General features: G+C 33.0%; 1 protein-coding gene across 4 annotated transcripts in view; it reads left to right on the forward strand.

Annotated features, from left to right (window-relative positions):
- GRB14 (growth factor receptor bound protein 14) overlaps nt 1–26,917 on the forward strand; it is a 149,240-nt gene that overhangs the window by 27,731 nt on the left and 94,592 nt on the right. For 3 of the 4 annotated variants that reach the window (XM_074215829.1, XM_074215831.1, XM_074215832.1), the window contains exon 3: nt 1,167–1,235. The exons of the other annotated variant lie outside the window; for it this stretch is intronic. In XM_074215829.1, the coding sequence (XP_074071930.1) occupies nt 1,167–1,235 (69 nt within the window). The remainder of the gene's footprint in view (nt 1–1,166; nt 1,236–26,917) is intronic. 4 annotated transcript variants of the gene reach the window in all.

The raw sequence follows: 26,917 nt of genomic DNA on the forward strand, positions 1-26,917 counted from the left end.
TACATATATATATATATATATATATGTATGTATATACGTATATATATATACGTATATACGCATGTGTACAGTATGTATGTATATATATATATATATATATAGCCACATTCACAATGAAATAATCATATTTTTCTTTACTTTGTTAGTGTGTGTATATATACACAAACGCATACATATAATAATACACACTTGTGATTTTATGTATCTCTATATCTACATCTAGATCTTAGCTAGGTGACAAGGTAGATTAGAGCCCCAGAGAAAGACTCAACTTCCTGAGTTCAAATCTGACCCTAGACATTTACTATCTGAGTGACCCTGGGCAAGTCACTTAACTTGGTTTGCCTCAGTTTTCTCATCTGTAAAATGAGTTGGAGAGGAAATGACAAACCACTCCAATATCTTTGCCAAGAAAATCCCATTTTGGGGGTCACAAAAAGTTGGGCATGACTGAAGCCAGCTGTACAAAACTCTCACAGTTAACACACACACACACACACACACACACACACACACACACACACACACACACATATAAATACTTTTATATGTTTGTATACTCCTATTCCCTTTATGTCTAATATTCAAAGTCCCTCTAGCCAAGTCAGTTAACATTATTAAGTGCTTACTAGTTTCAAAATACTGTATATTGGGAAAGGAAATAAAATACTAGGAAAAAGAAAGAGCTCTTACCCTCAGGAAACTAACTTTCAAAATGAGGAAGGGGGCATTGAAAAGTGGGAGGGAAGAAAGTACTATTTGTTCTTAAGGGTGTGGTGGGAGAAAGGAGAGTGGAGGAAGCCTGAAGAAGATTAAAGACACTTTTAGCCTGGGCACTTTCCTTTAAATGGAGGTTGGGAGAGTGTGAGGAGGTTGCCATGGATGACATGCCAGGGTGAGATGGCTGCTGTAGCATGGTGGAGAAAGTCCAGTTGAAGTGGAGCCCAGAAAAAGAAATACTTTAGAGGTTTGAAGAGACCCATTATTAAGAAATGATTTTATTATATTTTTCTTGATACATTAGACTGATTCTAAAGAAAATAAAGCAGTTTCTTCTAGGTCTTGAGAATTTAGAGTTATGTATGATTTATATTGTGATAAGAGTTTCAAAGTGTTTTGGTTTCCCCTTTTTTGAACTAAAATCAATTTTGATTTTATACATGTAGGGAACTCCTGGTATGGAAACTACCTCCACAATTGCAATCAACTGCTCTTCAAGTTATACCTTTAGAGAGGTGAGTGGGCACAAAGGACTTAAGTAATTTTTTTAGCTTGTTTCGTTCAGAAACTAAATTTAAACCTAGGTCATTTGGAATACAAGGCTACTCCTCCATCCGCCATGCCACATTGCCGCTTAAAAATAATTTTGCTATATTTGAAATAGCAAATTATAAATTAAAAAATTCTGTAATTAAAAGCAATTGTCTAGGGGGGCAGCTAGGTGGCGCAGTGGATAAAGCATGGGCCCTGGAGTCAGGAGTACCTGGGTTCAAATCCGGTCTCAGACACTTAAAAATTACCTAACCCTGTGGCCTTGGGCAAGCCACTTAACCCCATTGCCTTGCCAAAAAAAAAAAAATCTAAAAAAAAAAAGCAGTTGACTCACAGATGAAGGTTATGAATTCCTAGAGATCAGAAAAAGATAATGCTTTATTTATGTTTTGTTTGCAGTGAGCTTAATACTAATGCCATAAAAAAAAGAATTTTCAATTAGCTTTACTTCATTTAAAAAAAACAAGCAGGAAAGATAGCACAAATGCAGCTATTAGGTCCCCTATACCTCTTGTCCCCAAAATGAGTCCTTTTCACCTCCAATATTGTTCTTCAAAAAAGCACATTTAAATTCCTGTCAATGAGATTATCCATAGGCTTTGCGGGTTGTGTTTTTTTTTTTTTTTTTTTTTTTTTTTTTTTAGTTTTTGCAAGGCAAATGGAATTAAGTGGCTAGGTAATTATTAAGTGTCTGAGGCCATATTCGAATTCAGGTACTCCTGACTCCAGGGCCCAAGCTCTATCCACTGTGCCACCTACCTGCCCTGTCCATAGGCTTTTGAAATCACATTGGTTGGAACTTATTTTAAAATTGAATTCTGATAAACAGGTAGGTAGAAAGTACATTGAACTTTGGAATCAGGAAAACCTGAATTGAAACCCCAATTTAGATACTTGGTGGCAATTTGACCCTGGAAAAGTCACTTAACTTATGTCAGCCTCAGTTTCCTTATCTATAGAATATGGTTAACACTAATACATCTTATGGGGTTAAAAATCAGAAGAAAGAACTTACTAAAGTATTATGCAAGACATATTTAAAGCTTTAATAGTCTGTAGGGAATAAGCAACTAAATTCTACAAAAGAATCCAATCCAATAAACATTTATTAAGCACCTACTAGGAGGCATAAGCATTGGAGGGACAATTAAAAGAAAGACAGACCCTGCTCTCTAGGAGCTTACCATCTACCCTAGGGGACCCAGAAGGGAAGCAGCAGGAAATGGTCTAGTTTGTGTGTGTGGTGGGGAAGTGTATGGGAGTATCTTATTTCTTACAGTTGAAACCAAGCAGAGCAGCAGATATAAAGAGGAATGAGCAGTCTAGTTTCTGCTCTCCATATAGAGAGAGAATGGGAGGAACTTGGTTCTTTACCTTCTAACCCTCCATCAGGGGAATTTGGACTTACTTTCTTTCTTTCTTTCTTTCTTTCTTTCTTTCTTTCTTTCTTTCTTTCTTTCTTTCTTTCTTTCTTTCTTTCTTTCTTTCTTTCTTTCTTTCTTCCTTCCTTCCTTCCTTCCTTCCTTCCTTCCTTCCTTCCTTCCTTCCTTCCTTCCTTCCTTCCTTCCTTTCTCTTTCTCTCATTCTTCCTTCATTTTTTCTTTTTCCTTTCTCTCTTTCCTTTCTTTTTCTTTCTCTTCCCTCTTTTCTTCCTTCCTCTCTCCCTCCTTTCCTTCCTTCCTTTTTAATAGGTCATATCACTTCTGACTTTTAGGATCTTGATTTCCTCAATGCTTAGTTTAAAATTGACCTTGCACATGAGGTCTTTACCAGACCCCACTTTGTTGCTACTACATTCCCTGAAAAATGAACGTATATATGTATGGACATATGTATATGTTTATATATACATATGCACACTCTTGCATAGTCTCTATATAGTAGGAGATAGGGACCAGACCATTGCTTTTATTGCTAAAGGGATCTCCTGAATGAGTAAACTTCCACCAGTGCAGGTCTATATCTTCTTTGAAGCTTAGACTTTAAGAGAGTTGACTGGGGGCAATGAGAGTTTTGCCAGGGCATTTCAGAGACAAAATTTAATCTAGTTCTTCTGGTACCAAACCTTTCTCTATTTCATTGCATACAAGAGGCCCTTAATAAATTCTAATTGATTAATATTTTAGGGAGATATTCTGATTGCAAGTATATTATATGAATGTACATTTTTGAACCTTCAACTTTTAGCTACTTAAGGTTTAGGTTTAAGAAAATGGCGAAATAATGATAAAAATTGGATTCAGAGATCATGCTCTCTAATCACTTAGCAGGTTTTAAAGCTGTGACAAATAAGAATATTTAATAATAATAATCCCCTACACTAGAGTGATGCTGAGAATCTTGGATATAGCCTTTATTAACTGGTAACGAGAAAACATAGACTCTAATACCACCTATGACAGTAGCTATGTGACCCTGAGCAAGTCAATTAAGCCTTAGACAGTTCCCTAGAACTTATTTATTCAGGCTAAGAAAAAAAAATCATAGACTTTTTGATATTAAACTCTCTTTTGACTTTTTTCCTCAGTTGTTTTACTTGGAGAAAAAATGAATTAACCTATCAACAGGTTAGATGACATTTGAGAGCTATAGATATTATGGTTCCTTGCCAAATGGGTCCAGGAGACCTATTTCTTCAGAGGTATTTTATGATAAGGTAGTCAGACATCAGTCATTTTGGAGTGGCTTAAATACAGCCCAGAATATTAGAGAATGGATATGGAAATGGAATGAGATTGCCAGGCTCATGGGATGCATTTACCTGCTTTTTTTCCCCTATGAGAAAAGCAATAGAAATGATTTTATTTATATTTCTCTTGATACATTAGACTTATTCTAAAGAAAATAAAGCAGTTTCTTCTAGGTCTTGAGAACTTAAATAGTTAATTAAATATTTCATTTTATTATTATAGATTAGATCAGTGCCAGTAATTTGAACATCTTCTCTGCTTATATAAATAAAAGTGATTGCATTTTGTGGGATACATGCTGAACAAATACACTTGGGGCAAATACTCTTGAAAAATGCATCTCTCTAATGAATATGACCACATGTCTGCATGAAAAAAAGGAGAATAACAATGGAAATGACTAGAGCACACTTGGAGAATGATGTGGATGTTGCTATATGGGGCATATTTTTAGTTTTGTCTTCACTGCCTATGTATATAAGATTTTAAACGTATGCTTTCTTTTCAGTTTCGTCTTTACTCCCCCCTTCTCCCCAGGATTTGATCTTCTTGATGCTGTTGAACAGGGCTATGTCTTGATATAGGAATGTGGTTAATTTTCTAGTAGTAAGGGAATAATCTGTCATTAGATGTTTCAGTCTCTTCAAGTCTGATTAAATTCAGTTAAGTATTTTGTAGTTTATTTCAAGGATTAAAGACTAGAATCTGTGAAAAGTTTATTTTATTCAGTTGCCTTTTTGATGAAAAATCTGTTGCATTTTAAAAACTCAAACAGAATAATTTGCACTGAGTGACAGCTCTAGCTTTGCTCAAGGATAAGACAAAAATTGTACTGAAGAAGTTCAAGGTAATTTTCAAGTTTAATGTTTCCTTGTGCTTGATTTGAAATGTAAAAATAAGATGCCAAGAAGTCCCAAGGTGAAGAACATTTTATTCCACAAAAATGTTATCTTTGTGTATTTATCAGTTTTTTCTTCTTGCTTTTCTAAACTATTTGCTATTTTTATCTTCTTAGACCAAATGTACTTTAAATAACTCCAGAAGTTGTCAGGGAGAACAACATCGTTATGAGAGAAACTTAGATAAATATTTCTTTAGAAACTCTAATTAATCTAAAAGAAAACCTCTTATTTAAGATAATTTCAAGAATTTGGGTAACTTTTGATTATGTACAGACTGATATTTATATTGGATCATTGACTTAAAATGATTAATTTGTTCTCTCTCTTTTCTTGATGTTAAAGGTTCAAGGTCTTTTATCATTTATATGTAGAAAAAATTCTTTACAAGTTTAGTATGTTTTCTATATTCAGCAGTTCTGGGTGGTTTTCTTGTATTATTTCTTAGACCATGGGGTTCAGGTTTTTTTGACTCATCATATTCTGTAATTCTTAAGTTTTTATATATCTTGTCTTTGAGATCAATGTGTTTTGCTTGCATAGAGATCATGTTATCACTGCTTTTTGTTTTTCTTCTGGATTGGTCTTCAGTAATCTGTGGCCTCAGTTTGGGAGTCTCATTTTTTTGGAGAGATTTGCCACGATGGATTTGGGTATTTCTATTCTGCTAATCATTTTTGCTGTGCATTCTGCCATTTTTCCCCCTTCTTTCAAAACTCTGATTTCTCTCTTGTACTGCTCCAGATCACACTGCCCCAGTTTCATGCTCTCTTGGGATTCTACAGGTTTCTGTAGGTTTAATTTCCTTTTGTCTTGTAATATTTATTTTGAGAAGCTTGAAAGTCTTCCCTTCCAATTTTAGTATCTTCTTTGTTGATCTATCTGCTTTTATTCTAGGTTTTTAAACTAAACTTTCCTCCTCTTCATGTCTTTGGTGGGTTTACTCCCTGGGGTTGGACTTCAAAGCTGTCCCCAGCCTCCTCTCACTTAGAGGAATTTTTCATTATTCTCAGTCACTGCCCCAAGTAGTTCCTGGACCGGGGTGGGGGGTGAGGAAGGGGGAATGGACTTTGGGGGAGTGATTAAGACTGGTCCCAGATGACTTCTAGTCCTCTTTCCTTCAGGCTTAGGGAAGCCCTGTAGACTAACCCCCCCTCCCACAGTTTTCTCTTGATATTTAATTCTCCACTGGGCTGAGTCAGCATCTGTTCCTTTTTATGGGGATTGAGAGAGAGGGTAGATTGGGTGCTCTGTACAGTTTCTGCAATTTTCAAGTTCCTTAAGGGCCACCTCAGGTCATGGAAACAGTTCTTCTTGTACCCCTCCATTTCTGATCTTTTTAGGGTTTGTATTAGAATTGAGGTCTCCTACTTATAGAAGCAGTTAACTGGAGGAAACCCAAGGTCTTCTGGACGAGACTGTGGATGAAGGGAAATCCCTGTTTGAACCCCAAAATATAAGCCAGTGGGTCGATTGTTGTACCTTACTAGAGTGTGGAGACTGATGAGGATGCCAGTATTGAGTGAATCCATTAAGAAGTAATATTATCCCTGGCTTATTAATAAATTATTGGGTTTCTTGCTTTCTTTTATGGAAATAGCTAGAACTCTGCTATAATTCCTCTTTTTGATGTTTTTTGAGGGTAGTGACAAGAAAACATGTAGTTCATCTTGTCAGTCATGGGACTCAGAAGTAGAATTGTAATATGTCAATAGAAAATGAACCAGATGCTATGTGGTTGTTTAGTTTATATTAAACCTTTTTTTTTTGCCAACTTGATAAAAGGTAGCTGCTAATGCACCACTGCACTTGTCTAAAAATTTATACTGAAAATTCCTACATGCAGTAAAGAATGGAAACTTTATTGTGTCCTTTAATTTTGAAGGTCCCTTGGAAGTCCCAAAACAAATCTTGGTCATTGGTTCCCTTAAATATGACTGTAGAGTGCAGTTTGTATGGAATACATATTTTAGGACAATGCAGGAGCATAATATACATAATATAATCATAAAGATCAAATAGCATAGAATTTGTATAATGGTACTACAAACTCCTTTTCCATTCAGACCTCTCCCTATGACTTTTTCCTTCTATAGAGACTTGTAGCATTTTCAAGTAGGGGTTTTGGGAATAGGTAGAAATGGGCAGATGAAAAAACATACTTTGAAAAGAATGTTGTTAGCAAAGCTGTAAGATGATAATGATTATTATTATTTCTGGTCCTCCCTCAGTTGTCAAGTATTTATTAGGTACCTGCTATGTATTAGTATGATTGAATGAAGTAGTCTCTCTTTGCCATGAGCTCCCATGGAACAAACAGCATCTCTATATAAAATGTTCAGCATAAACATACATACTTTGGAGTGAGGAACAGTGAAGGCCAGTTTGGCTGGATTACAGTGTGTAGACAGAGAATAATATTCAGTGAGACAGTAAAGATCAGTTGCATTCCAATTTTATAGGGAATTAAATGCTAAAGAAATATTATATTCTCATCTAGTGTTATTATTATTATTTTATTTGATGCTTTTTTGCAGTACTGTCATTTCCTTTGTTAACTAGTCTTTCCTTCTAAAAAAAAAGTTAGACAAAACTATTAACAGTCACCATGTGAAACACAGCTGCATATCAGTATACATACACGAACATACATATATGCATGCATATAAATGCATGTATATGTATCTCTGAGGAAGACCATGAGGAATTTCTTGTAGTAGAAAGTAGGATTTTTAATCAGACTTAAACTAGGGAAGTCAGGAGGTGGAAATGAGGGAGAATATTTTTGGCATGAGACTTAAACAGAAAAAATTCAAAGATTCAGGAATGCCTTGTGGTAAGGTACAACAAGGAGGCCAGAGCAAGTGAATCCTAGGATATGTGGAGGGAAACAGACTGGAAAGGTAGGAGGGTTATAAAGTAATACTGATCATTTTGATAACTGAGTAGAGGATAAAGAGAAAGGCAATAGGCATTTATATATTATCATCTGTGTGCTGAGTACTGTCCTAAGCTCTTTACAAATATTATTTCATTTGATCTTCACAACAATCTTACAAGGTATGGTTATTATCTCCATTTTACAGTTGAGGAAACTGAGACAAATAGAGATTAAGTAACTTACCCATGGTCACACATTTAGTAAGTATATGAGGTCAATTTTGAACTCAGGTCTTCTTGACTACAGGCCCAGAAATCTATCCACTGTGCCATCTAACTGCTCAAATGGACAGGCACTGGAAGAGACTTGGGGTAGGAAGACCAATTCTATTTATTTCTTAAGTGTGATTAGAAAAATACTAAGTAGTACTGACTTGGGAGATTTTAACAGAACAGGTTTGGAGAAAGGCACTTTACCCTTCTTCATGGACTGGGGATGTCTAGAATAGGTCGCCAAGCCAGCTAATGATCATAACCAATATGAAAGAAGCAATTTTGTTTTAATAGCTTCCAGAGATAGATCTTCAGAGGAAGAATCTTACTGATAAGTAAATGGGATTTCATCCACCCTCCACTGACATATGTGACTCTTTAATTATGTCCACATGGGCTTTCTCTAAGCTTTTGTTGTGGCCATTGGCATGAATAACTTGGAAGACCAGATGGTCTATTAGTATGATTGATTAAAAAGATTCTTTGGTTCTCCTTTAATTTAATAATATTCCTTAGTTTGTTGAAGGGAGTATAAGGAAAGAGAATAAAGGATAGGGTGGATGAAGATAAGGTGTATCACCAAAATTTCTCTTTTTTGTTCCCCTTGCCATTGAGCACTGTGATTAATCTTCTGTCATGTGGAAAATCATCAAAACAACGACTCCATTTGAATAACAAAAATGTTCTTCAAATTGCCAAAATCTTTATCAAAGTTTTTTTTTAATTTTGGAAAATAAAAGTCCTATTATTGCTGGAGTGTCTTAAAAAAAGAAGAAACTTGTTAGTATTTGATATTTCAGGGTATTAGTTAACCAAGCACTCTGAGTTGGAGAGGTAGCAACTATTTATTTCACTTATCTTAAATCTTGAGTAATATTTTGGCTACTCTTGTGAAGGGAGCCCTGGTCGGAGAGGGATTTGAGGGATTCCTCAGGCTTTGCCTTTGGATTCAGGAGCACCTGCCATTATTAGTTCAGAAGTCTTCCAACAATCTCAAAACATATTTCAATGTTGCCATGAACCCAACTGAATTCTTTTCTTGCCTCATTTTAGTGTTGCCTGGTGATGATGTCATTTCATTCTTTCTTGACTCAAATTGGTTTTGTTCTTGCTTCTTTACTTCTTCACACTTTTAAAAATACAATCTTAGCTATAGTTACATCTTGTCTAACCAAATGTTTGATACAATGGAAAATATGTGATGTTTAAAATAAATTTAAAAAAAAAATAATAATGTAACAGGGGATTGGCTAATCCTCTTGCTTTTGTTTATGAATTTCTGGACTTTGCTGTCATGCCTCTCTCTGGAACTTTCTTCAGCATCTAGAACCCCCGCACCCAGGGACATTCATTTGCTCTTGCAACCTTCTCAGCATTGGAACAACCCTCACCATTCAGACCATGTGCCTGTTGATCAGGTCCTCAAAAAGCTCCTTCATTTTGGGAAAGGACCCAGTTTGGTGTCTTCCCTTCCATTCCCTCTCTTCCTCATGATTTGCGGCTCCATTTTGTCTTTTGACATCTTCTATTAGAAAGTAAGCATCATGGAGACCAGGGACTGGCTATAGTTTTGCTTGTGTTTGTATCCCCATTACTTAGTATAGTACCTGTAAAATAGTAAATACTTGTAGCTTTAGAAGCATTGGTAAGCCAATTTTGGTGCTTAAGACCCTATAGCTACTTCTTAAATTCATGTTAGTTGATGGATTGATTGAATATACCATCATCATATGTTTTATCTTCCCTTGTATAATGAGTAAAAACATTAAAACACACACACACACACACACACACACACACACACACACACAGCAATTGAATTTGACCCCACATGCTGCATTCAATAACTTGTTTTCCAATTCTGCTGAGAAAAGAGCAGTGTTGAATCCAGACCAAGCTTGATTTTAAGTTATTAGAGTCCATTGTCAATTATTTCTACATTATGTATTATAATTTCTCCTGATTTTGCTTACTTCGTTCTGCACCAGTTCATATGAATCCTATGACATTTCTCTGGATTCCTGATATTCATCTTTTCTTACAGTGAATAAGGATAGGGAAAGAGATTGGGTCATTGATTTCACGGTAATAGGGAGCTCTCAATTGAGGAAGCTCCCTTTACTGATTCAGATTGGCCCCTTCTCGACAATTTATGATGTCAGAGGGTTGTCAGAGACACTGAAAGGTTGCAAAACTTGTTCAGGGACACAACCACTATGTTTCAGAGACTGTGCTGCCTCGGGATGGCAGGAAAGAGCAAAGAGGCTCTTAGGAAAAGCCTTACCTGTCTAACTTCAGGTGAAAGGCAGTAGCTATCATGGAAGGGGGATAGCTCTCCATGAAGCACTTGGCCAGTGAAGGCAATTCCCTGTCTCCAATGAGGAATCACTTAACTGAAACCCTCTATCTCCAGAATCCTGGAACCTATCACAGCATCTTCAGTTCTGCTCAGACTTCTAGTCCTGGTTTCTAATCTTACAATGACTTTAATGAGCACCTTGTGATTGATGATTATTGACTTTTAGCTTAAAAAGTCACAACTCCGAAAATTTCCTCTATCAAATTAATTATTGTCTTGATCATATCCCAATCTTCTCATTTTTTAGTTTTATTTAAAATGGATAAATGCAAAAATAATAAGGTACCATCAGGCACTACAGCAATCAAGTTTTCAATATGTTCTTCCTAATCCTTTGTTGTCTCTTTATACTTATTTTATTTCTCTAGTTTTCAATAAATGAAAAGATGATCATCATACTCTTTAAAATGTCAAAATGTTCCCATCCAAGTCTACCATCATTTCACAATGTGTTGTCTTTTTATTTACACCATATTTCATTTTCTGTCTGAAACTGCCTAGATTCTATTTGAAAACCAGTTTTTCATATACATTTTAACAGTTTTGATTAAAACAAAGTCTTTTCCCCACTTCTCTTAGGTATCATTTTTCATCTTTGGCATCAGTAATATCTTATTACTTTTGACAGTTAAACACAGACCTTTTCCTTTACATGCACAAAAATGTATTTTTTCCTATCTCTTCCAGCACCAAATGATCATATTTATCTTAAGGTATAGTGCAATTTACACCTACATTTTATAGTCCTAGAAAACTATCTGAATACTGAAAAGTTAAGTTGCCCAGCTTCACATAACCAGCATGTTTTAGAGGTAACACTTGAACCCAGGTCTTCTTAACTTCAAGGCTGGTTCTGTATTCACCATAACAAATTGCTTTTCATACAGTTGAAATACCAGAATCTTAGCAATGTTTGATGCAAATTTATTTCTAATTCACTAGTTTCTTATTTAAGCTAAAATTGATTTTTAATGAAAATATATTTAAATTTTGAATATTCAAAATTTTATTTTTACTTTTATGACTTCTCTTCCTTTTTTTAAACTTTTTTCTGTAGCAATAGATATGAAAGATACCTCTTTTATATGTCCTCTTTTTTAATGTGACTTTATTTTTAGATAAATTAATCCATTTGGAGATTATTGTAGTATATATTGTAAGATGTCATTCTAAGACAAATTTCTACCAAACTACTTTCTCAAATATATATTATAAATACACACACACACACACACACACACACACACATATACATACACACATGCATACATAAATGTTGTTAGGATAGTCTTTCCCTCAGTAATTTGCATTCTTGGAATTGTCACATATTTATGTATTCTTTTCTTCTTGGCCTTACTTATCTAATTTTGAAAGGTAGTGAAAACCTAGGTTTGAATTCCACCTGAGATACTTCCTGTGGAACATTGGGCAAGTCACTTTATTTTTTTTATATTCAATTTATTATCTGTAAAATGGGAACAATAATAGCTTCTGCTTGAGAGGATTACTATAAAGGTCAAATGAGATTTCTATATATCTATATATCTAGATAGTGCTTTGGAAATATGAAAGTTTATATATATATATATATATATGTATATTGATTTGTCTGGTATTTTCTAAGTAAGTCATCTTGTAATATTCTAATAGCAAAACCTTTACTTTCTTCCTTTTCCCTTATTGCTATAGCTAGCATTTCTAAAACTATATCAGAAACAGTGGGAAAAGATTATATCTTTGTTTTATCATAGTTCTTATCAAGAAAAAAATCTGTTTTACTATTATCTATTTATCTATCTATCTGTCTATCTATGATATAGAGTTTTCCCCTTCTGTCCAGCATAGGTCCGGGCACATAGTATGTGCTTCATAAATGTTTATTGACTGATTATTTTAGTTGAATCATTTAAAAAAAATTCCTTTTATTCTTGTTTAACTATTAATTTTTCTTTTGCAATAATTGTTAAGGGTACTTCTTTCTAATCTTCAATTTTTATGATCTCTAAAATATATATATATATATATATATACATATACACATAAACATAGAACATATACATGTTTTATTAGTAAGAGACAAAAACTAGCCTATCCAGAGTAGCGAATAGAAAGACTACCCCTTTTGGATGACCCTATGACCCTAGGTAAGTTATTTAACCTTCACTTCCCCTTGGGAACCCTGTAAAACTAACTAGTTATAGAATTATATTGGGAGAGAAAGTTTCTTCCCTGGAATTTATCTATATCAATGAAATTATTGGTCCCGTCTAAAAAATGATCTATAAAGGATATGTTAAACTTCAGCTTTTTGTTCATTTATTTGATTTCTTGATGCCTCAGGACAGAGAAACATTTTTAATTTTTAATATTCCTCTTCATAAGAGATGTCATAAATCTTTAAGCTCTAAATTCTTCAATAGTTTTCTTTCATTTATCTTTCTGTTAGGAGATGTGAAAATAGAGCATACCATTGTTAGGGAGAGAGTTGTTCAGTCTTGCTGTAGAAAGGAGGGAAGTATGTGTAATATATTTAATATGTTACATTTTGAGGGTGGAATAAAAAAGATGTGAGAAAGCCCTTATTCAAAAAGAATTTACAGTTGAGTAATTAGGATAAAATAGTATACAATAGCATGTGATGAGACACAAATAATTTCCTACTTCTGTATTGTAAAAGGTGGATTATATTGAATAGAGTATGTTATTCTAAGACTAACAATTTTTCTTCTGAGAACCCTGTAAGATGCTGAGTTCTACTCATAGTTTAATGCTTCTTTATATTTAAGAAATAAGTAATAGAAACCTCAAATGGTACCTTAGGTCATTTGTTAATAATTATAAAAATTTGTAAAATTGAAAAAATCTTGGAATCAAAAGTACAATTTAATTGCAAAAGCACAATTTAAATAACTGAAAATATTTTGCAATATTAACTAAAAAAATGTCAGATTTAGTAAAATAAAAGTATATGTGGATACAGAGTACAACTTGGGGCCAATGTATATGTGTGAATAGCAAGGTTATTCCTTACAGGTATTCCAGTAATGGAAGATGTTGAAATATAATACTTCTTCCATTTTGTATTGAAACTTTAACTGCCTTTAACTGCCTCAAGCATTTATCAAAGCATTTATCTGATGTGGTGAGAATTGGGTCTAATGTCAGTAACCTTTTTAGTTCAGGTGAAAGGTGGGGTTAAAAGGAGACACTCAGAAGTTCTTGAACAGTTAACAAAAGGTTTTCTGCCATGGTGACTTACATACTCTTTCCATTTTTATAGATGAGGAGGGAATACATAACAAACTGGAAGTCTTAGAGAGTTGCCTTGGACACTGAGGGTCAAGTGATTTACCTATGTTTACTCACCTAGTATTTTTCACAGGCAGGATCCAACCCTTGGTATTCCTGATAATGGAGCTTTGCTGCCATCAATTCCACCATGATGCTTCTTAACTGTCAGCATTTTTTTTTTATTAGTAGCAGTAATACTTATCAATCTTTATACTTATATATCTATTTTAATTTCAGTAAATCAGTGTGTTGAGCATTTTCTTTATAGAATTGGAAATTACATTAGAGAAAGTAGTCATATGATCATAAATGAAAACCAAAAAGGAGTTCAGAGGATTTCATCACCATCATTTTATAATCAGAGAAACTAAGTCCCAGAAAAACCTATACAGTAACTGACAGACATGTAAGGACTAGAGTGCATGCCTTTTGCTTCATAAGTCAGTATCCTTTCCATTTTATATTTAACTTAAAAATGAGAAACCTTAATTTAAGTTTGATGATATTGAGAGATATGCAGCAGAATTTACAGTCAATTAAGTTACATGTAGCTTTGGTCAGGTCACCATTTCTTTCTACTGGTTACTTGACTCATTACCTCTTTTCATTATAAAAAGGTATGATATTTCCTCAGTAAAACTGCAATCTCTCAATTAGCAGGAGGATTGGAATTTAAGAACATCTCAATAGATCAGGCTTTATTATTTGATGACATGCAAATTTTGAATCCATAAAGACAAAGAAAATAGACATAAAAGGATAGAAATTATATTTTAATATCATTATTATTTTGCTTCAAGTGATGTGCCTGTTTCTTCTATGTTTCTTCTAGTATTAGCTCTGAACCTCATTTGTTTTCTTACGTATTATTTATTAAATGATAAATTTAATAAATTTTTTTCTCATAAGCTTCTTACCCCTCCCCCAATATGTGTGCATATCTCAGTCTGTGTATCTATATCTATCTCTATCTCTATCTATCTATATCTATATATATCAACTTCCAGTCATTTAGACAAACATCTGGGTTACTAGCTATTCAGTCTAATAGCAATACAGCATAGTAAAGCAGAGACATGTGTAATTATTTTCAATATATCACCTATGAGAATGATAATAATCAAAGCCACTTCTAATTTAACAGTCATATCATTTAGCAGCCAAAATCTTTCAAGGAAATGTTTCTTCTTAAGACAAATTTAAATTCAAGATCCTAGGAAAGAAATTCTTAGTCCTCCCCCCCCCCCCCACTTTATTTATTTTTTGAACTACGTGTAATGGTAGTTTTCAACAATCATTTTTTTTTTGCAAGACTTTTAAGTTTCACATTTTCTCCCTCCCTCCATTCACTCCCCCTCCCCCTAACAGAAAGCACTCTAATATAGACTTATACATATATAACTATGCTAAAAATAGATCTGTATTAATCAAGTTGTCAAAGAAGAATGAAATCAAAATTTGGGAAAAAAGAAAAAATATTACATAAAGACAACTTTTAAAAATTGAAGATAGTAAGCTTTAATCTGCATTTAATCTTTATAGTTCCTTCTGTGAATAACGTTTTTTTTCCTTTTACAAGTCTTTTAGAACTGTCTTTGATTATTGTGCTGCTGAAATGAACAATCCATCAGAGTTGATCATCACCCAATGTTGCTGTTAGCGGATACAAGGCAGTATGAACACTGACTTGGGCTGTTAGTGTTGGTTCTGTTCACTTCACTCAGCATCAGTTCATGCAAGTCTTTACAGACTATTCTGAAGTCCCCTCTGTCATGATTTCTTATAGAACAATAGTGTTCATTCATATTCCACAATTTGTTTAGCCATTCTCCAATTGCTGGGCATTCCCTCAGTTTTCAATTTTTTAGCACTACAAAGAAAACTGCTATAAATATTTTTGTCCACGTGGAGTTTTTTTTACACCCTTTTTTGTGATCTCTTTGAGATACAGACTTATTAGTGGCATTGCTGCATCAAAGGGTATGCACAGTTTTATTGCCCTTTTGTTTAATCTTGTCCCATATGCAATAAACATTATAGATAACTATTTAAAATACCAATTAAATTAACAAATAATAAAGATTCTTTTATTCATGACCAAAGAGACAGAGAGGATAATGGGAAGTAAAATGAATAATTTTGAATGTATATATAATTTAAAAGTTTTTTTACAAACAAAATGAGTACAGCAAAAATTAAAAGGAAAGCAGAATACTGGGAGGGAGGGAATTTACAACAAGTTTGTCTGATAAAAGCCTCACTTATATAGGGAACTGAACCAAATTTATAAAAATAAGAGCCATTCTCCAAGTGATAGAAATTAAAGCTATTAATAGTCACATGAAAAAAAGTCTAAAAAATCACTATTTAGAGAAATTCAAATTAAAAATAGCTCTCACATCTATCAGATCTACTAACATAACAGAAAATGAAGTAGTAAATTCTGGAGGGAATGTGGAGAAATAGAGACAATAAGGCATTGTAAATACATTTGTGAACTGAGCCAATCATTCTGGAGGACAGTTTGGAGCTTTGTCCAAAGGGGTATCATACCCTTTTGACCTAGTAATACCAGATTGATCAAAGGGCAAAAAAGGAGCTATATGTAACAAAAATATTTATAGCAACTCTTTTTGTGGTGGCAAAGAATTGGAAATTGAGAGAATGCCCATCAGTTGATTATGATGGGATATTATTATAATGGAATATTATTGTGCTACAAGAATTGATGAGTAGGAAGGATTCAGAAATACCTGGGAAGATTTAAGTGACATTGCAATGTGAAGTGAGCAGAACCAGGAGAACACTATACAGTAACTTCAATATTGTACAAGAATCTACTACAAATTCTGATCAGTATAATGATCCAAGACAATTCCAAAGGATTTCTGATAAAAAATTCTGTTCGCCTCCAGACAGGTGATAAACTCTGAGTGCAGATTGAAGCATATTTTTTACTTTATTTTTTTTGCTCTTTTCCTTCAAAAGAGCTCTAATATTAAAATATATTTTGCATGACTTCATTTATATAATTGATATCATAGTGCTTGCCTTCTCAGTGGGTTTGAGAGAGAGGTTAGAGGAAGAGATTTTGGAACTCCATTTAAAAAATTTTTTAAAATATTTATTTATTTTCCCCATTATATGTAAAGATAGTTTTTAAACTTTAATTTTTGTAAAATTTTCTCCCTCCCACCTTTCCCACCCCTCACCATAGGATAGCAAGTAATCTGAATTAGATTATTCATGTATAATCGGGTTGCATTTATTTCTTTTCTTTTCTTTTTTTTATGTTTTTTTTTTTTTGGTAAGGCAAATGGGGTTAAGTGGCTTGCCCAAGGCCACACAGCTAGGTAATTATTAAGTGTTTGAGACCGAATTTGAACCCAGGTACTCCTGACTCCAGGGCTGGTGCTTTATCCACTGTGCCACCTAGCTGCCCCATGCATTTATTTCTGTATTGAAAAGGGTGTGAAAAAAGAATCAGAACAAAAAGAAAAATACACAAGAAGGAAAAAATAAAAAATCAAATTTAAAAGAGTGAAAATAGTATTCTTTGATCTGCATTCAGATTCCATAGTTCTTTCTCTGAATATGGATGGCATTTTCTAATCTCAGGTCTTTAAGAATTATCTTTGATCACTGTATTGCTGAGAAGAGTTAAGTCTGTTATAGTGGATCATTGCATAGTCTACAATGTTCTCCTGGTTCTGCTCACTTCACTCAGCATCAGTTCATGTAATTCTCTCCAGGTTTTTATGAAATCTGTCTGTTCATTTCATGTAGAGCAAGAATTTTCCATTACATTACTATACCATAATGTGTTCAACCATTCCCCAATTGATGGATATCCCCCTCAACCTCTAAATCTTTGTCACCTCAAGAAGAACTATGAATATTCTTGTACATTTGGATCTTTTCCCCTTTTTTGTGTGATCTCTTTGAGAGTGGTATTACTGAATCAAAGAGCATGTACAGTTTTATTGCCTGTTGGGCATAGTTCTGAATTGCTCTCCAGAATTGTTGGATCAGTTCACATCTCCACCAACAGGACTACATTAGTGTCCCGTTTTTCTCACATCTCCTCCAATATTTATCATTTCTCTTTTCTGTCAAATTAGCTAATCTTTTAAGGGGGAGGAGGTTCCTTAGAGTTGTTTTAATTTGCATTTCTCTAAATAATAGTGACTTTAAGCATTTTTTCATGATACTAGATAGCTTTAATTTCTCCAGTTTTAACTGCCTATTTATATCCTTTGACCATTTATCAGTTGATGAATGGTTTATAAAATTTATATACATTATATATTATGTATTATATTGTATATTATATAATATATTATATAAATTTATATATATTTATAAATTTGTTTCAGTAACTCAAATTTTAAAAATGGATGTTAAAAATAAATAATGGGGAAGGGGAAGATTCTTTTCTCTGAGTTGCAGAAGAAATATCCATTGCCCTTGTTATAGTGGATCTTTCAAGCTGTTATTATAGATGTATGTCTAGGGAAAAAAATCATAGGACCAGAATTAGGAATAACTTGTGAATCCTCCTCATAGTTTGTTGTTATCCATTCAGTGAGTGACTGAAAGCCTTATTTTTCTGCTTCTGATACTTCTATGTAGAATTTATAGGAAGATAGGGGAAAAAGTCATTAAAGAACATGGTTTCAATACGTTTTGATTTATATTGTTGGATAACCTAAATTCATGAAATCACAGATTCATTCAACTAGCAAAATGATAAACCTATACTTTAAAAAATGTTCATATTGATTTTTAAATAAATTTTATATTTTGAGATGAAACATGCAGTATTATTTCCTATCATTTCAGTTCTTTTTTGTAATAAGGTTAAAGAACTTTTTTAGACATATGCAGAAGGAAACCAGGGTATATTTGAGTTAGATAAGGTGTAAATGAGTGTCAGAGTACTTTATCAAAGATTTTTTCCCAAATATATATTAAGATAATTATGTGGTTTGGGTTATTTTTATTATAATAAATGATTTCTTTGATGAATTACTCCAGAATGATAGGATTTTCTTTAAAGTTTGGAATTGGTATTCCAAATTGGTTCTAATAGATGATACTCTATTATTTTCCTGAGCTTTCTTATTACCTGATTTAGTTATTGGGCCTATATTATTCTCATAAAAAGGAATCAAGTGGGGAACTTTCTCAGTTTTTGAGAGTAACTTGTGTGATATGAGTACTAATTGTTCTTTAAAATTTGGATTGAATTTTCTTTTGAATCTATCAGGATAAGTTTTTTCTCTTTGATTATTCTTTTTCTGCTACTTCTATTCCATTTTCTTAGATTATCAAGATAACTCTTTGGTCTTCTGATATGACAGTTTGAGTATTTTATATTTTTGAAAGTATTCCTTTTCTTGCATTCTCAGTTTTATTGACATATAACTGTATGTTCTGATTTTGATTATATTTAAAAATTTCTTCAGATTTTGTTGTGATTTCACTGTTGACTATTTTTGTTTTGTTTCTGTCCTTTTTAAAAGCAGATTGTCTAAGAGTTTATTAGTCTTTTCAAAGGATCTTTTTAGTTTTCATTTTGATAGGTTTTTTGTTTTTACTTTGCTTCTCTCTTTTTAAAATTTTTCTCTTTTGTGATTGGTCAGGTTTGTTTACTTGTAGTTTTAACATTTTTTTAAAAATATACTTATTCAGATCATTAATTATCTCTTTTTCTATTTTGTTAATGTATTTTTTTAAGGAAACAATTATTCCACTGAGGACTGCTTTAGCTGCATCCCAGAAATTTTGGTATGTTGTTCCATCCTTATAACTTTCTTTCACATAATTATTAATTGCTTTTATGATTTATTCTTTGATTCACTCATTATTTGGAATTTCATTGTTTTGTTTTTATCTGTGTCTTGTTTGTACTCTCTAAGCTGATACTGTTTTACTGTGGTATATAAAGGACAAATTTACTTATTCTGCTTTTTTACTGCATTTAAAAATGCCTTTGTGCCCTTATTATATGATCATTAAAAAAAACTTCTAACTGGTTCTGAGAATTTTGTGTATGCTTCAGCAGTCCCATTTAGAAGATATCATCAGTCTTGTATCTCAGCAATTTGTTTAATTCTATATTTCCCTATTATTTATATTTTTGTTAGACTCATTCAAACCTGAGAGAAGTATATTGAGATCTCCTGCCTGCCACTAGGCTTTGTCCATAAGACAACTACTGCCACTGCCATTATCTCCAATATCTATCATATTCTTCAATATCCCCATTTATTATAAGCTATGTTATTTATAAGCTTTTTCAAAGATAGCAGGAAACCCTTATGCTTTAGAGCAAAGTTGGGCAAATGCAATTTGCTCTGTATCCTGTTTTTGTGTAGCCCACAAATTAAGAATCATTTTCTGACCAGATTTGACCCTGGGGCCATAGTTTTCCACCTTCTGTTCTAGAGAGAATGGATTTGTTTATGAGGGATTCCACTTTGTCAGAATCATTTTTGAGTGGCACAGTAGTGACTTCATGATGTTAAGTCCATCTATGTGGAGAAGTTTGCATTATCCTGAAGCACACTGGCACTGGCATTCACCCAATCCAGATGACTCCCAGATTTTCATCTTTACTCCTAAAACTGATTTGTTTGATGGCAAGCATATTGTCTGACCAGAGAAAATGAATCATAACCACTGTAAAATTCTTGAGGCATTTTCTATCTTAGATTCTCAAGATCAGCAAGAAGGTCATCTTTGGTTGATTGTGCACAAATCTTAAAGTTTGGGGGATATTAATCATTACTTTATAGTTGGGGAATTTACCCTGACCTCCTCAAACCTATAGTGTGTTTTCATACTTAGTAATCTTTGTGCTTTCTCTCTTAGAATTTATTTATTTTCCCTTTTACATGAAGAGTTTTAGAATTCTAACTCTTAAGAGTTAGAATGACAAGAACAAAGAGCCAAATTTGTTATTTTGAAATAAACTTCAACTACAAAAAAAGGATCTACTCCAAGTAAATTGGCTATCTTAATTTGTCTCTTCGCTTATCTAATTTCCTATCTTTTATTAAAATGATTCAGGAATGCAAATCATTTAATAAGCTGTTATACAACTCAAAGATATAAAATTGTGATTATGATTTCCAATTAAATAATAAGATGATATATTATAACCTTTTAGGAAAAATGTATATTCATGACTAGCAGGCAAGACTCAATGTTCCATTCTTTGTTTTGCTGGATGGGTATGGGTTGTAAACATTGAATCGTACTAGGATAAACCATGAAAAATGTATTACACATATTAGTCTGAGAGTTTTTGATTGCCTTATGTATGACACAGTTCTAGATACTGTAACCACTTTGTTTATGATTGTAGGAAGGTAAGATGATTTCAGATAGCTAAAATACAGAACAGAATACAAATACCATAAAAAGGTGATTACTGATGGATGGAATCACAGGCAGTCTTGTAAGGAGGAGTAGTGTTTAAGCTGGGCCTTAAATTGTAGTAAATATTCCAGAAGCTGATGTATCAAGAACAGTTACCTTGTTTCTGTCCCAAACTTCTGAATCATATAAGCTTTGGGAAAGTAGCAAGGAAACAAGCAGTTATTATGAGCCCATTATGTGTGACTTTGACTTTGCTAGTTATAGTACCAGTACTATTTCATTTCATCTTTACAACACCCTTGAGAAGTATGTACTGTTTTTATCTCCGTTTTACAGTTGAGGAAACTGAGGAAACAGACAGAAGTTAAGTGACTTGCCCAGGGTCACACAGCTAGTAAGTGTCTGAGGTCAGTTTTGAATACTGGTCTTTCTGAATCCAGGCCCAGTGATTTAGCCTGGGAAGCATTAATCTGTGACAGTTGTAAAATAATAAACTTTACTTTGTTCTTAACTATATGTGTGTGCTTTAATTTCCTTATTTACCCTAGTAGAATAGAAACTCCTTGAGGGTTTTATTACTTAATTAAAATGTCATTTTTGTTGCATTAAACAGCTAAAATAATAATATTAATAAAAAATGATAATGATGATGATATTGTTGCTTGTCCTTCATTCTCAAAGAAGACCATGACATGAGGGAGGGAGGTGATGCCATGATAGGCATGTGAATTGGATTTGAGTGAGGGGTGCTGTGCTAAGACACCAGCCTTACTTTCTCCTCCAGGGTCATCTAGGTCCAGTGACCAGTTATTAGATTAACTGGAAAGGGTCTTAGATGAGAGGCAGTCAGGGTTAAAGTGACTTGCCCAGGGTACATAGCTAGTACAAGTTAAGTGACTGAGGTTAGAATCAAACTCCCATCTTCCTGACTCCAAGCAGTTTGCAGCTTAGGTTGCACAGTGGACAGAGCATTCATACTGGAGTCAGGAAGACCTGAGTTCAAATTTGGCCTCAGACATTTAATACTTGCTTAGCTATGTGACCTTGGGCAAGTCATTTAACCCCCTTGTCTTGCCAAAAAATAAAAAAAAATAAAAACAAAAAAATCAGTTGATTTCTCCTGGGTGGGGGGGACACAAACAACTAAAATAATAATTCAAAAATGTTTTTCTGCAACAATATACATATTTGTTGTAGAAAATAGGAAAATGTATTATTATTCCTCAAATATAACAATTTGCTATGGTTTTGGTACTGTTGTCCTAAAAGAATATACCAAGTGTCCTCATGAGTAACTTGTTGTATTAGAATTACTTTCCTTCCCAGTGACTTTGCAGACATTTATATCAATTATCTCTTTAAATTACGTAACCAAATTATTCATCTTTCTACTCTGCCTATCAAATTAATCTATAAAAGAATTTAAAAAATCATCTTATAATATACAGTTTGTCAATATTAAGACATTAAAATGTTATACTTAATTTACTTATTCAACAAACATTTGAGAATTATATAATTTGAAGTAGGAAAAACTTTATAGCTGAAAAAATTGAGACCCTCAGAACTTTTGACTTGCCCCAAATCACCTAGGTAATAAGGTGGTGAAAAAGAACCCAGGTCTTCTGACTTCATATCAGAGGCCTTTTTTTTTTTTTTTTTTTTTTAAGATTTTTGCAAGGCAATGGGGTTAAGTGGCTTGCCAAAGGCCACACCACTAGGTAATTATTAAATGTCAGAGGTTGGATTTGAACACAGGTACTCCTGATTCCAGGGCCGGTGCTCTTTCCACTGTGGCACCTAGCTGCCCCTAGAGGCCTTCTTGATACTTCCTGTAAGTGTCTACAATTTGCAAAACCCTATATAGAAATATACTATATTTTCTGCTCTCAAAAAATTTGCAGTTTCATAAGATATTTAAGACCAATACAAATAACTTTCATAAACACAGATCATCAGAAATGTACATTTAAAGAAGCACAAAGTTTTTTACTGCTTCAAAGGGAGAAACTCTTTTGACTAGCAGATGGGAAGTCATTGAAGATTTTTGCATTATGAAGTTAAGTGATTGTAATGATGCATTAGAAAGTTTAATTTGGCAGAGCAGTTTTGGAGAGATAAGATGGAGGTCGAGATCAGAGGTGGGAATTTAAATTTAACAATAATCTAAGTGAAAAGTAATGAAGCCCTGGGGTAGGGTGATATTACGGGGTTAAAGCTTATAATGAGAAGATAGATTGGAAAGATAGTGAAGATAGTAAGACTTGATGATTAGAGAACATGACTTTGTATAAAAACAGAAAAATACTTAAGGAAAAAGTTTCTTATTAATAATTTATGATGAGTTTTGATTAGTGATTTAAATAAAATTAACCATTTTTACTGAAGGGGATCAAAGAAGGAGTAATAAAATTAAAATAATTTAATTACCATTTAGACCAAATGACTGAATCCTGGAAAGTTGTACCTATTAAGATAATCATATCCTAAAATAATTCTAATATATATATGTATATATATGATAAAATAATTATATCCTAAAATCTTTTTAGTATATCTCAGTAGTACTTCAAGTCAGAGCCGTATTATACATAAAGGTAAAGGTAAAAAAAAGGTTGTCTATATAGTCTTGAATTAGGTATGTTTTATGTTAGAAATTGCAGTTTGAAAATATATTTTTGACTATTTCATTTATATAGATACCTGAAGGACCTGTTATTGTTAAATTCAGATGGAACAAAAATACCTAGAGGGAATGAGGGAAGAGGACAGGATTGTTTTTTGCTGTTGTTGTTTTTGGCGAGCCAGTGGGGTTAAGTGACTTGCCCAAGGTCACACAGCTAAGTAAATATTAAGTGTTTGAGGCCAAAATTGACAGGTTTTTACAGGTCAAAGACTGTTTCAACTTTTTAATGAAACAAAAACGTCTTATTCAGATTTCTAAACTTGAGAAAAATCACCTCATAGTAAAGAAAAGTCAAACAGAAGTCAAAGGCTAGAGCAAGAGCAAACTACTAAAGTTTTTTAAAATTTACTCTAGTTTAAATAAGCAAAGGGAAAAATCTGTTTTTATTTGTCTTAAGAAATAGATCCTACTTGAGATTTAGAATGGTAGAGAATCAATTCAGAAAAGAATTCTGTTTGTATATGAGACTTTATATTTTGTTTCTTTAGTTGGTATGAAATAAACCATACTTAAAACTTTTATATATATATATATATATATATATATATATATATATATGTTTAGAAATTTCGAAAAAAAAACAAATTTACTTTTGATTTTTAAAAACTGTAAGATATGATTATATATTCATAATCCCTTACAGTTTATAATAGCATTTCTAAATCACCAGCCCATAGACTGCTACCCTACCCATCTAGATGTCTACTTTATATATATTATTTTTATTAATATACTTATTTTTATTAATTTTTTATAATTTATATTAAAAGTAATTTATTTATATTTTTAAGTGATATCACCTCTCGTTGACTTCTACCTTGTTTTGTTATTATTGTTGAGTCATATCTGATTCTTTGTGAGCCTAGTTGGGGTTTTTATGGCAAAGTTTCTTGGAGTAGTTTGCTATTTCTTGCTCCCACTTGTTTTACAGATGAGGAAACTAAGGCAAAGAGCATTTGTGTTCTTTTGGATCACACAGTAAGTGTCTAGGAACTCAGAAAGAAAAGTCTTCTTGATTTTAAATCTAGTTCTGTATCCATTTGTGCCACCTTGCTGCCCTACCATTTGTTCAATTTGATTTAATTCAGTAAGAATTTATTAAATATGTATTGGATGCCAGGCAATTGTCTAGATAATGAGACTATAAAGGAGACAAAAAAAGTTCCTGCCCTCAATGAATTTATACTTTACTGTGAGTATGTGGGATACATAAATAAGCTAATTACAAAATGATTTGGCAAGGGGGATTGAGGATGGAACCTTTTCTATCTCATCCTATGGGATTCTTGACCATGTTTTATATGGCACCTGAAGAAAAAATTCTCAGTGTACTATAGATTCTCCTCAAGTCTTAATATTTCATATAAAATTTAGATGTCTCTTATTTTCTTTTCAATAAGTCACTGGTCAAATTCATCTTCAGGTGACAGACATCCTTGATGATTTGATTTATGATAGAATATAGCCTCACCAAGGACAAGTACTGTTATTTTTGTGCTTGTGTATCTGGGGCCTAACACAATGCTTTGTTCATAGTACTTGCTTAATAAATGATTTTAATTGAACCACAGTTACATGGGCTATCTTTGCCCTTAGGATGGAAATCCAGATTATTTTAATATTCTAGGTTTCAACCATCAAACCCCAATTTATCTTCCTTCTTTCACATTAATTTTTCTCTAATATTTAACTTTCTAAATCAAGAATAGCTATTCAATTTTCCATGTGAACTGAAATATTTTTAGCCCATGACTCTCCCCTTCTGTATTTGTATTGACTTTTATTTAAAGCCAAATATAGATAATACTTTACATGTCTTCCAATCAATTTCAGCTTATTAGATAAATATTCTAGCCTTTTAAAGCCAAATATAGATAATACTTTACATGTCTTCCAATCAATTTCAGCTTATTAGATAAATATTCTAGCCTTTTGATTTTTAAAAATCTTTACATTGTTGTTTGACTCTATACGTTTTCTGAAAATTTAATAAGCATAGCCATTTTTTAATTTCATCCAAATAATAGTATTTAGGACAGATCCCTGAGTCACTCATTTAGAGAACTCCCTTCAAGTCCTTCAAACACTTTCAAATCCATGTACTTGATCTGTGCATCTGGAATAAAATGCAAGTTCCTCCAGCCAGCATAGTAAGGGCTTAATTAATGATTTCTTGCTTAATTGATCATATGTACTTTGCAGTGCAACCAAACTGGCCTATTTGCTGTATCTCTTTTATAATATTCTATTCCAAGAATGCTCTCTCTCCTTATCTTTTCCTCTTGAGATCACCCCATCAGTTCCCTTCAAAGTCCAGGACAAGTTCCTCCTTCTTCTAGAGGCCTTCCCTTACTCCTCACCTCTCCCCGTCCTTCTCAGTTACCGCCCCCCCACCCCCATTGGTTAATGGTCCTTCTTTCCTTTTTTGACAGCTGGACCCTTGCCAATATCTAGTCATGAAACCATTCTCTCGTTCTTGAGGTTTTGGAGCCATCACTTAGAGGTGATCAAAGATTTATGTCTGGAATCTGATAACTTGAACTCCTTGAATACAGCTACATCTTTTTTATTTCTGCCTATTTTGAATTTCAACCTCCTGTCCAATATTTTGTTATATCCAAAGTTCATGAATAGAACAAATAAGTCATAATATCACACCATATTCTCTTCAACAATGGACTAACTTTTCTATATTTAATAGTCTTCTAACAGGCATATATGCTTTTTGTAGTTTCAGCATATATATGATTAGAACTCATGATTAATTTTAAACCCATATATTGAGGCTATGATGTTTTCCCCTCAAAATAATTCTTTTTCATTTCTATTTTCAATTTAAAATTCTCTTGATCATATTTGTAAGACTCCAGGAAAATATATTTTTGCTCACTCTTGGTAGATCTACTTTATTTGCTTTGAAGAGCCTATTATTTTTTATATCTTAAGCTGTTTAGAAATTCAAAACCAATCATGTTTAAAACAATAGCTCTTACATCTACAATACACTTTTGGTTCTGCTTATTTTACTCTTCATTATTCTATGCAAGCCTTTCAATAATATTTTATGAATGATTTTTAGCAAATAAGTCATTTTGACTATTATACATAGATTAATTATAAAAAAGACAGATGCTATCAGCATCCAGAGAAAGAACTGATAAATATAAGTATGTATAGAATG

The sequence above is a fragment of the Macrotis lagotis genome, chromosome 1, assembly GCF_037893015.1.
Source record: "Macrotis lagotis isolate mMagLag1 chromosome 1, bilby.v1.9.chrom.fasta, whole genome shotgun sequence".
Classification (NCBI taxonomy): Eukaryota; Metazoa; Chordata; class Mammalia; order Peramelemorphia; family Peramelidae; genus Macrotis; species Macrotis lagotis.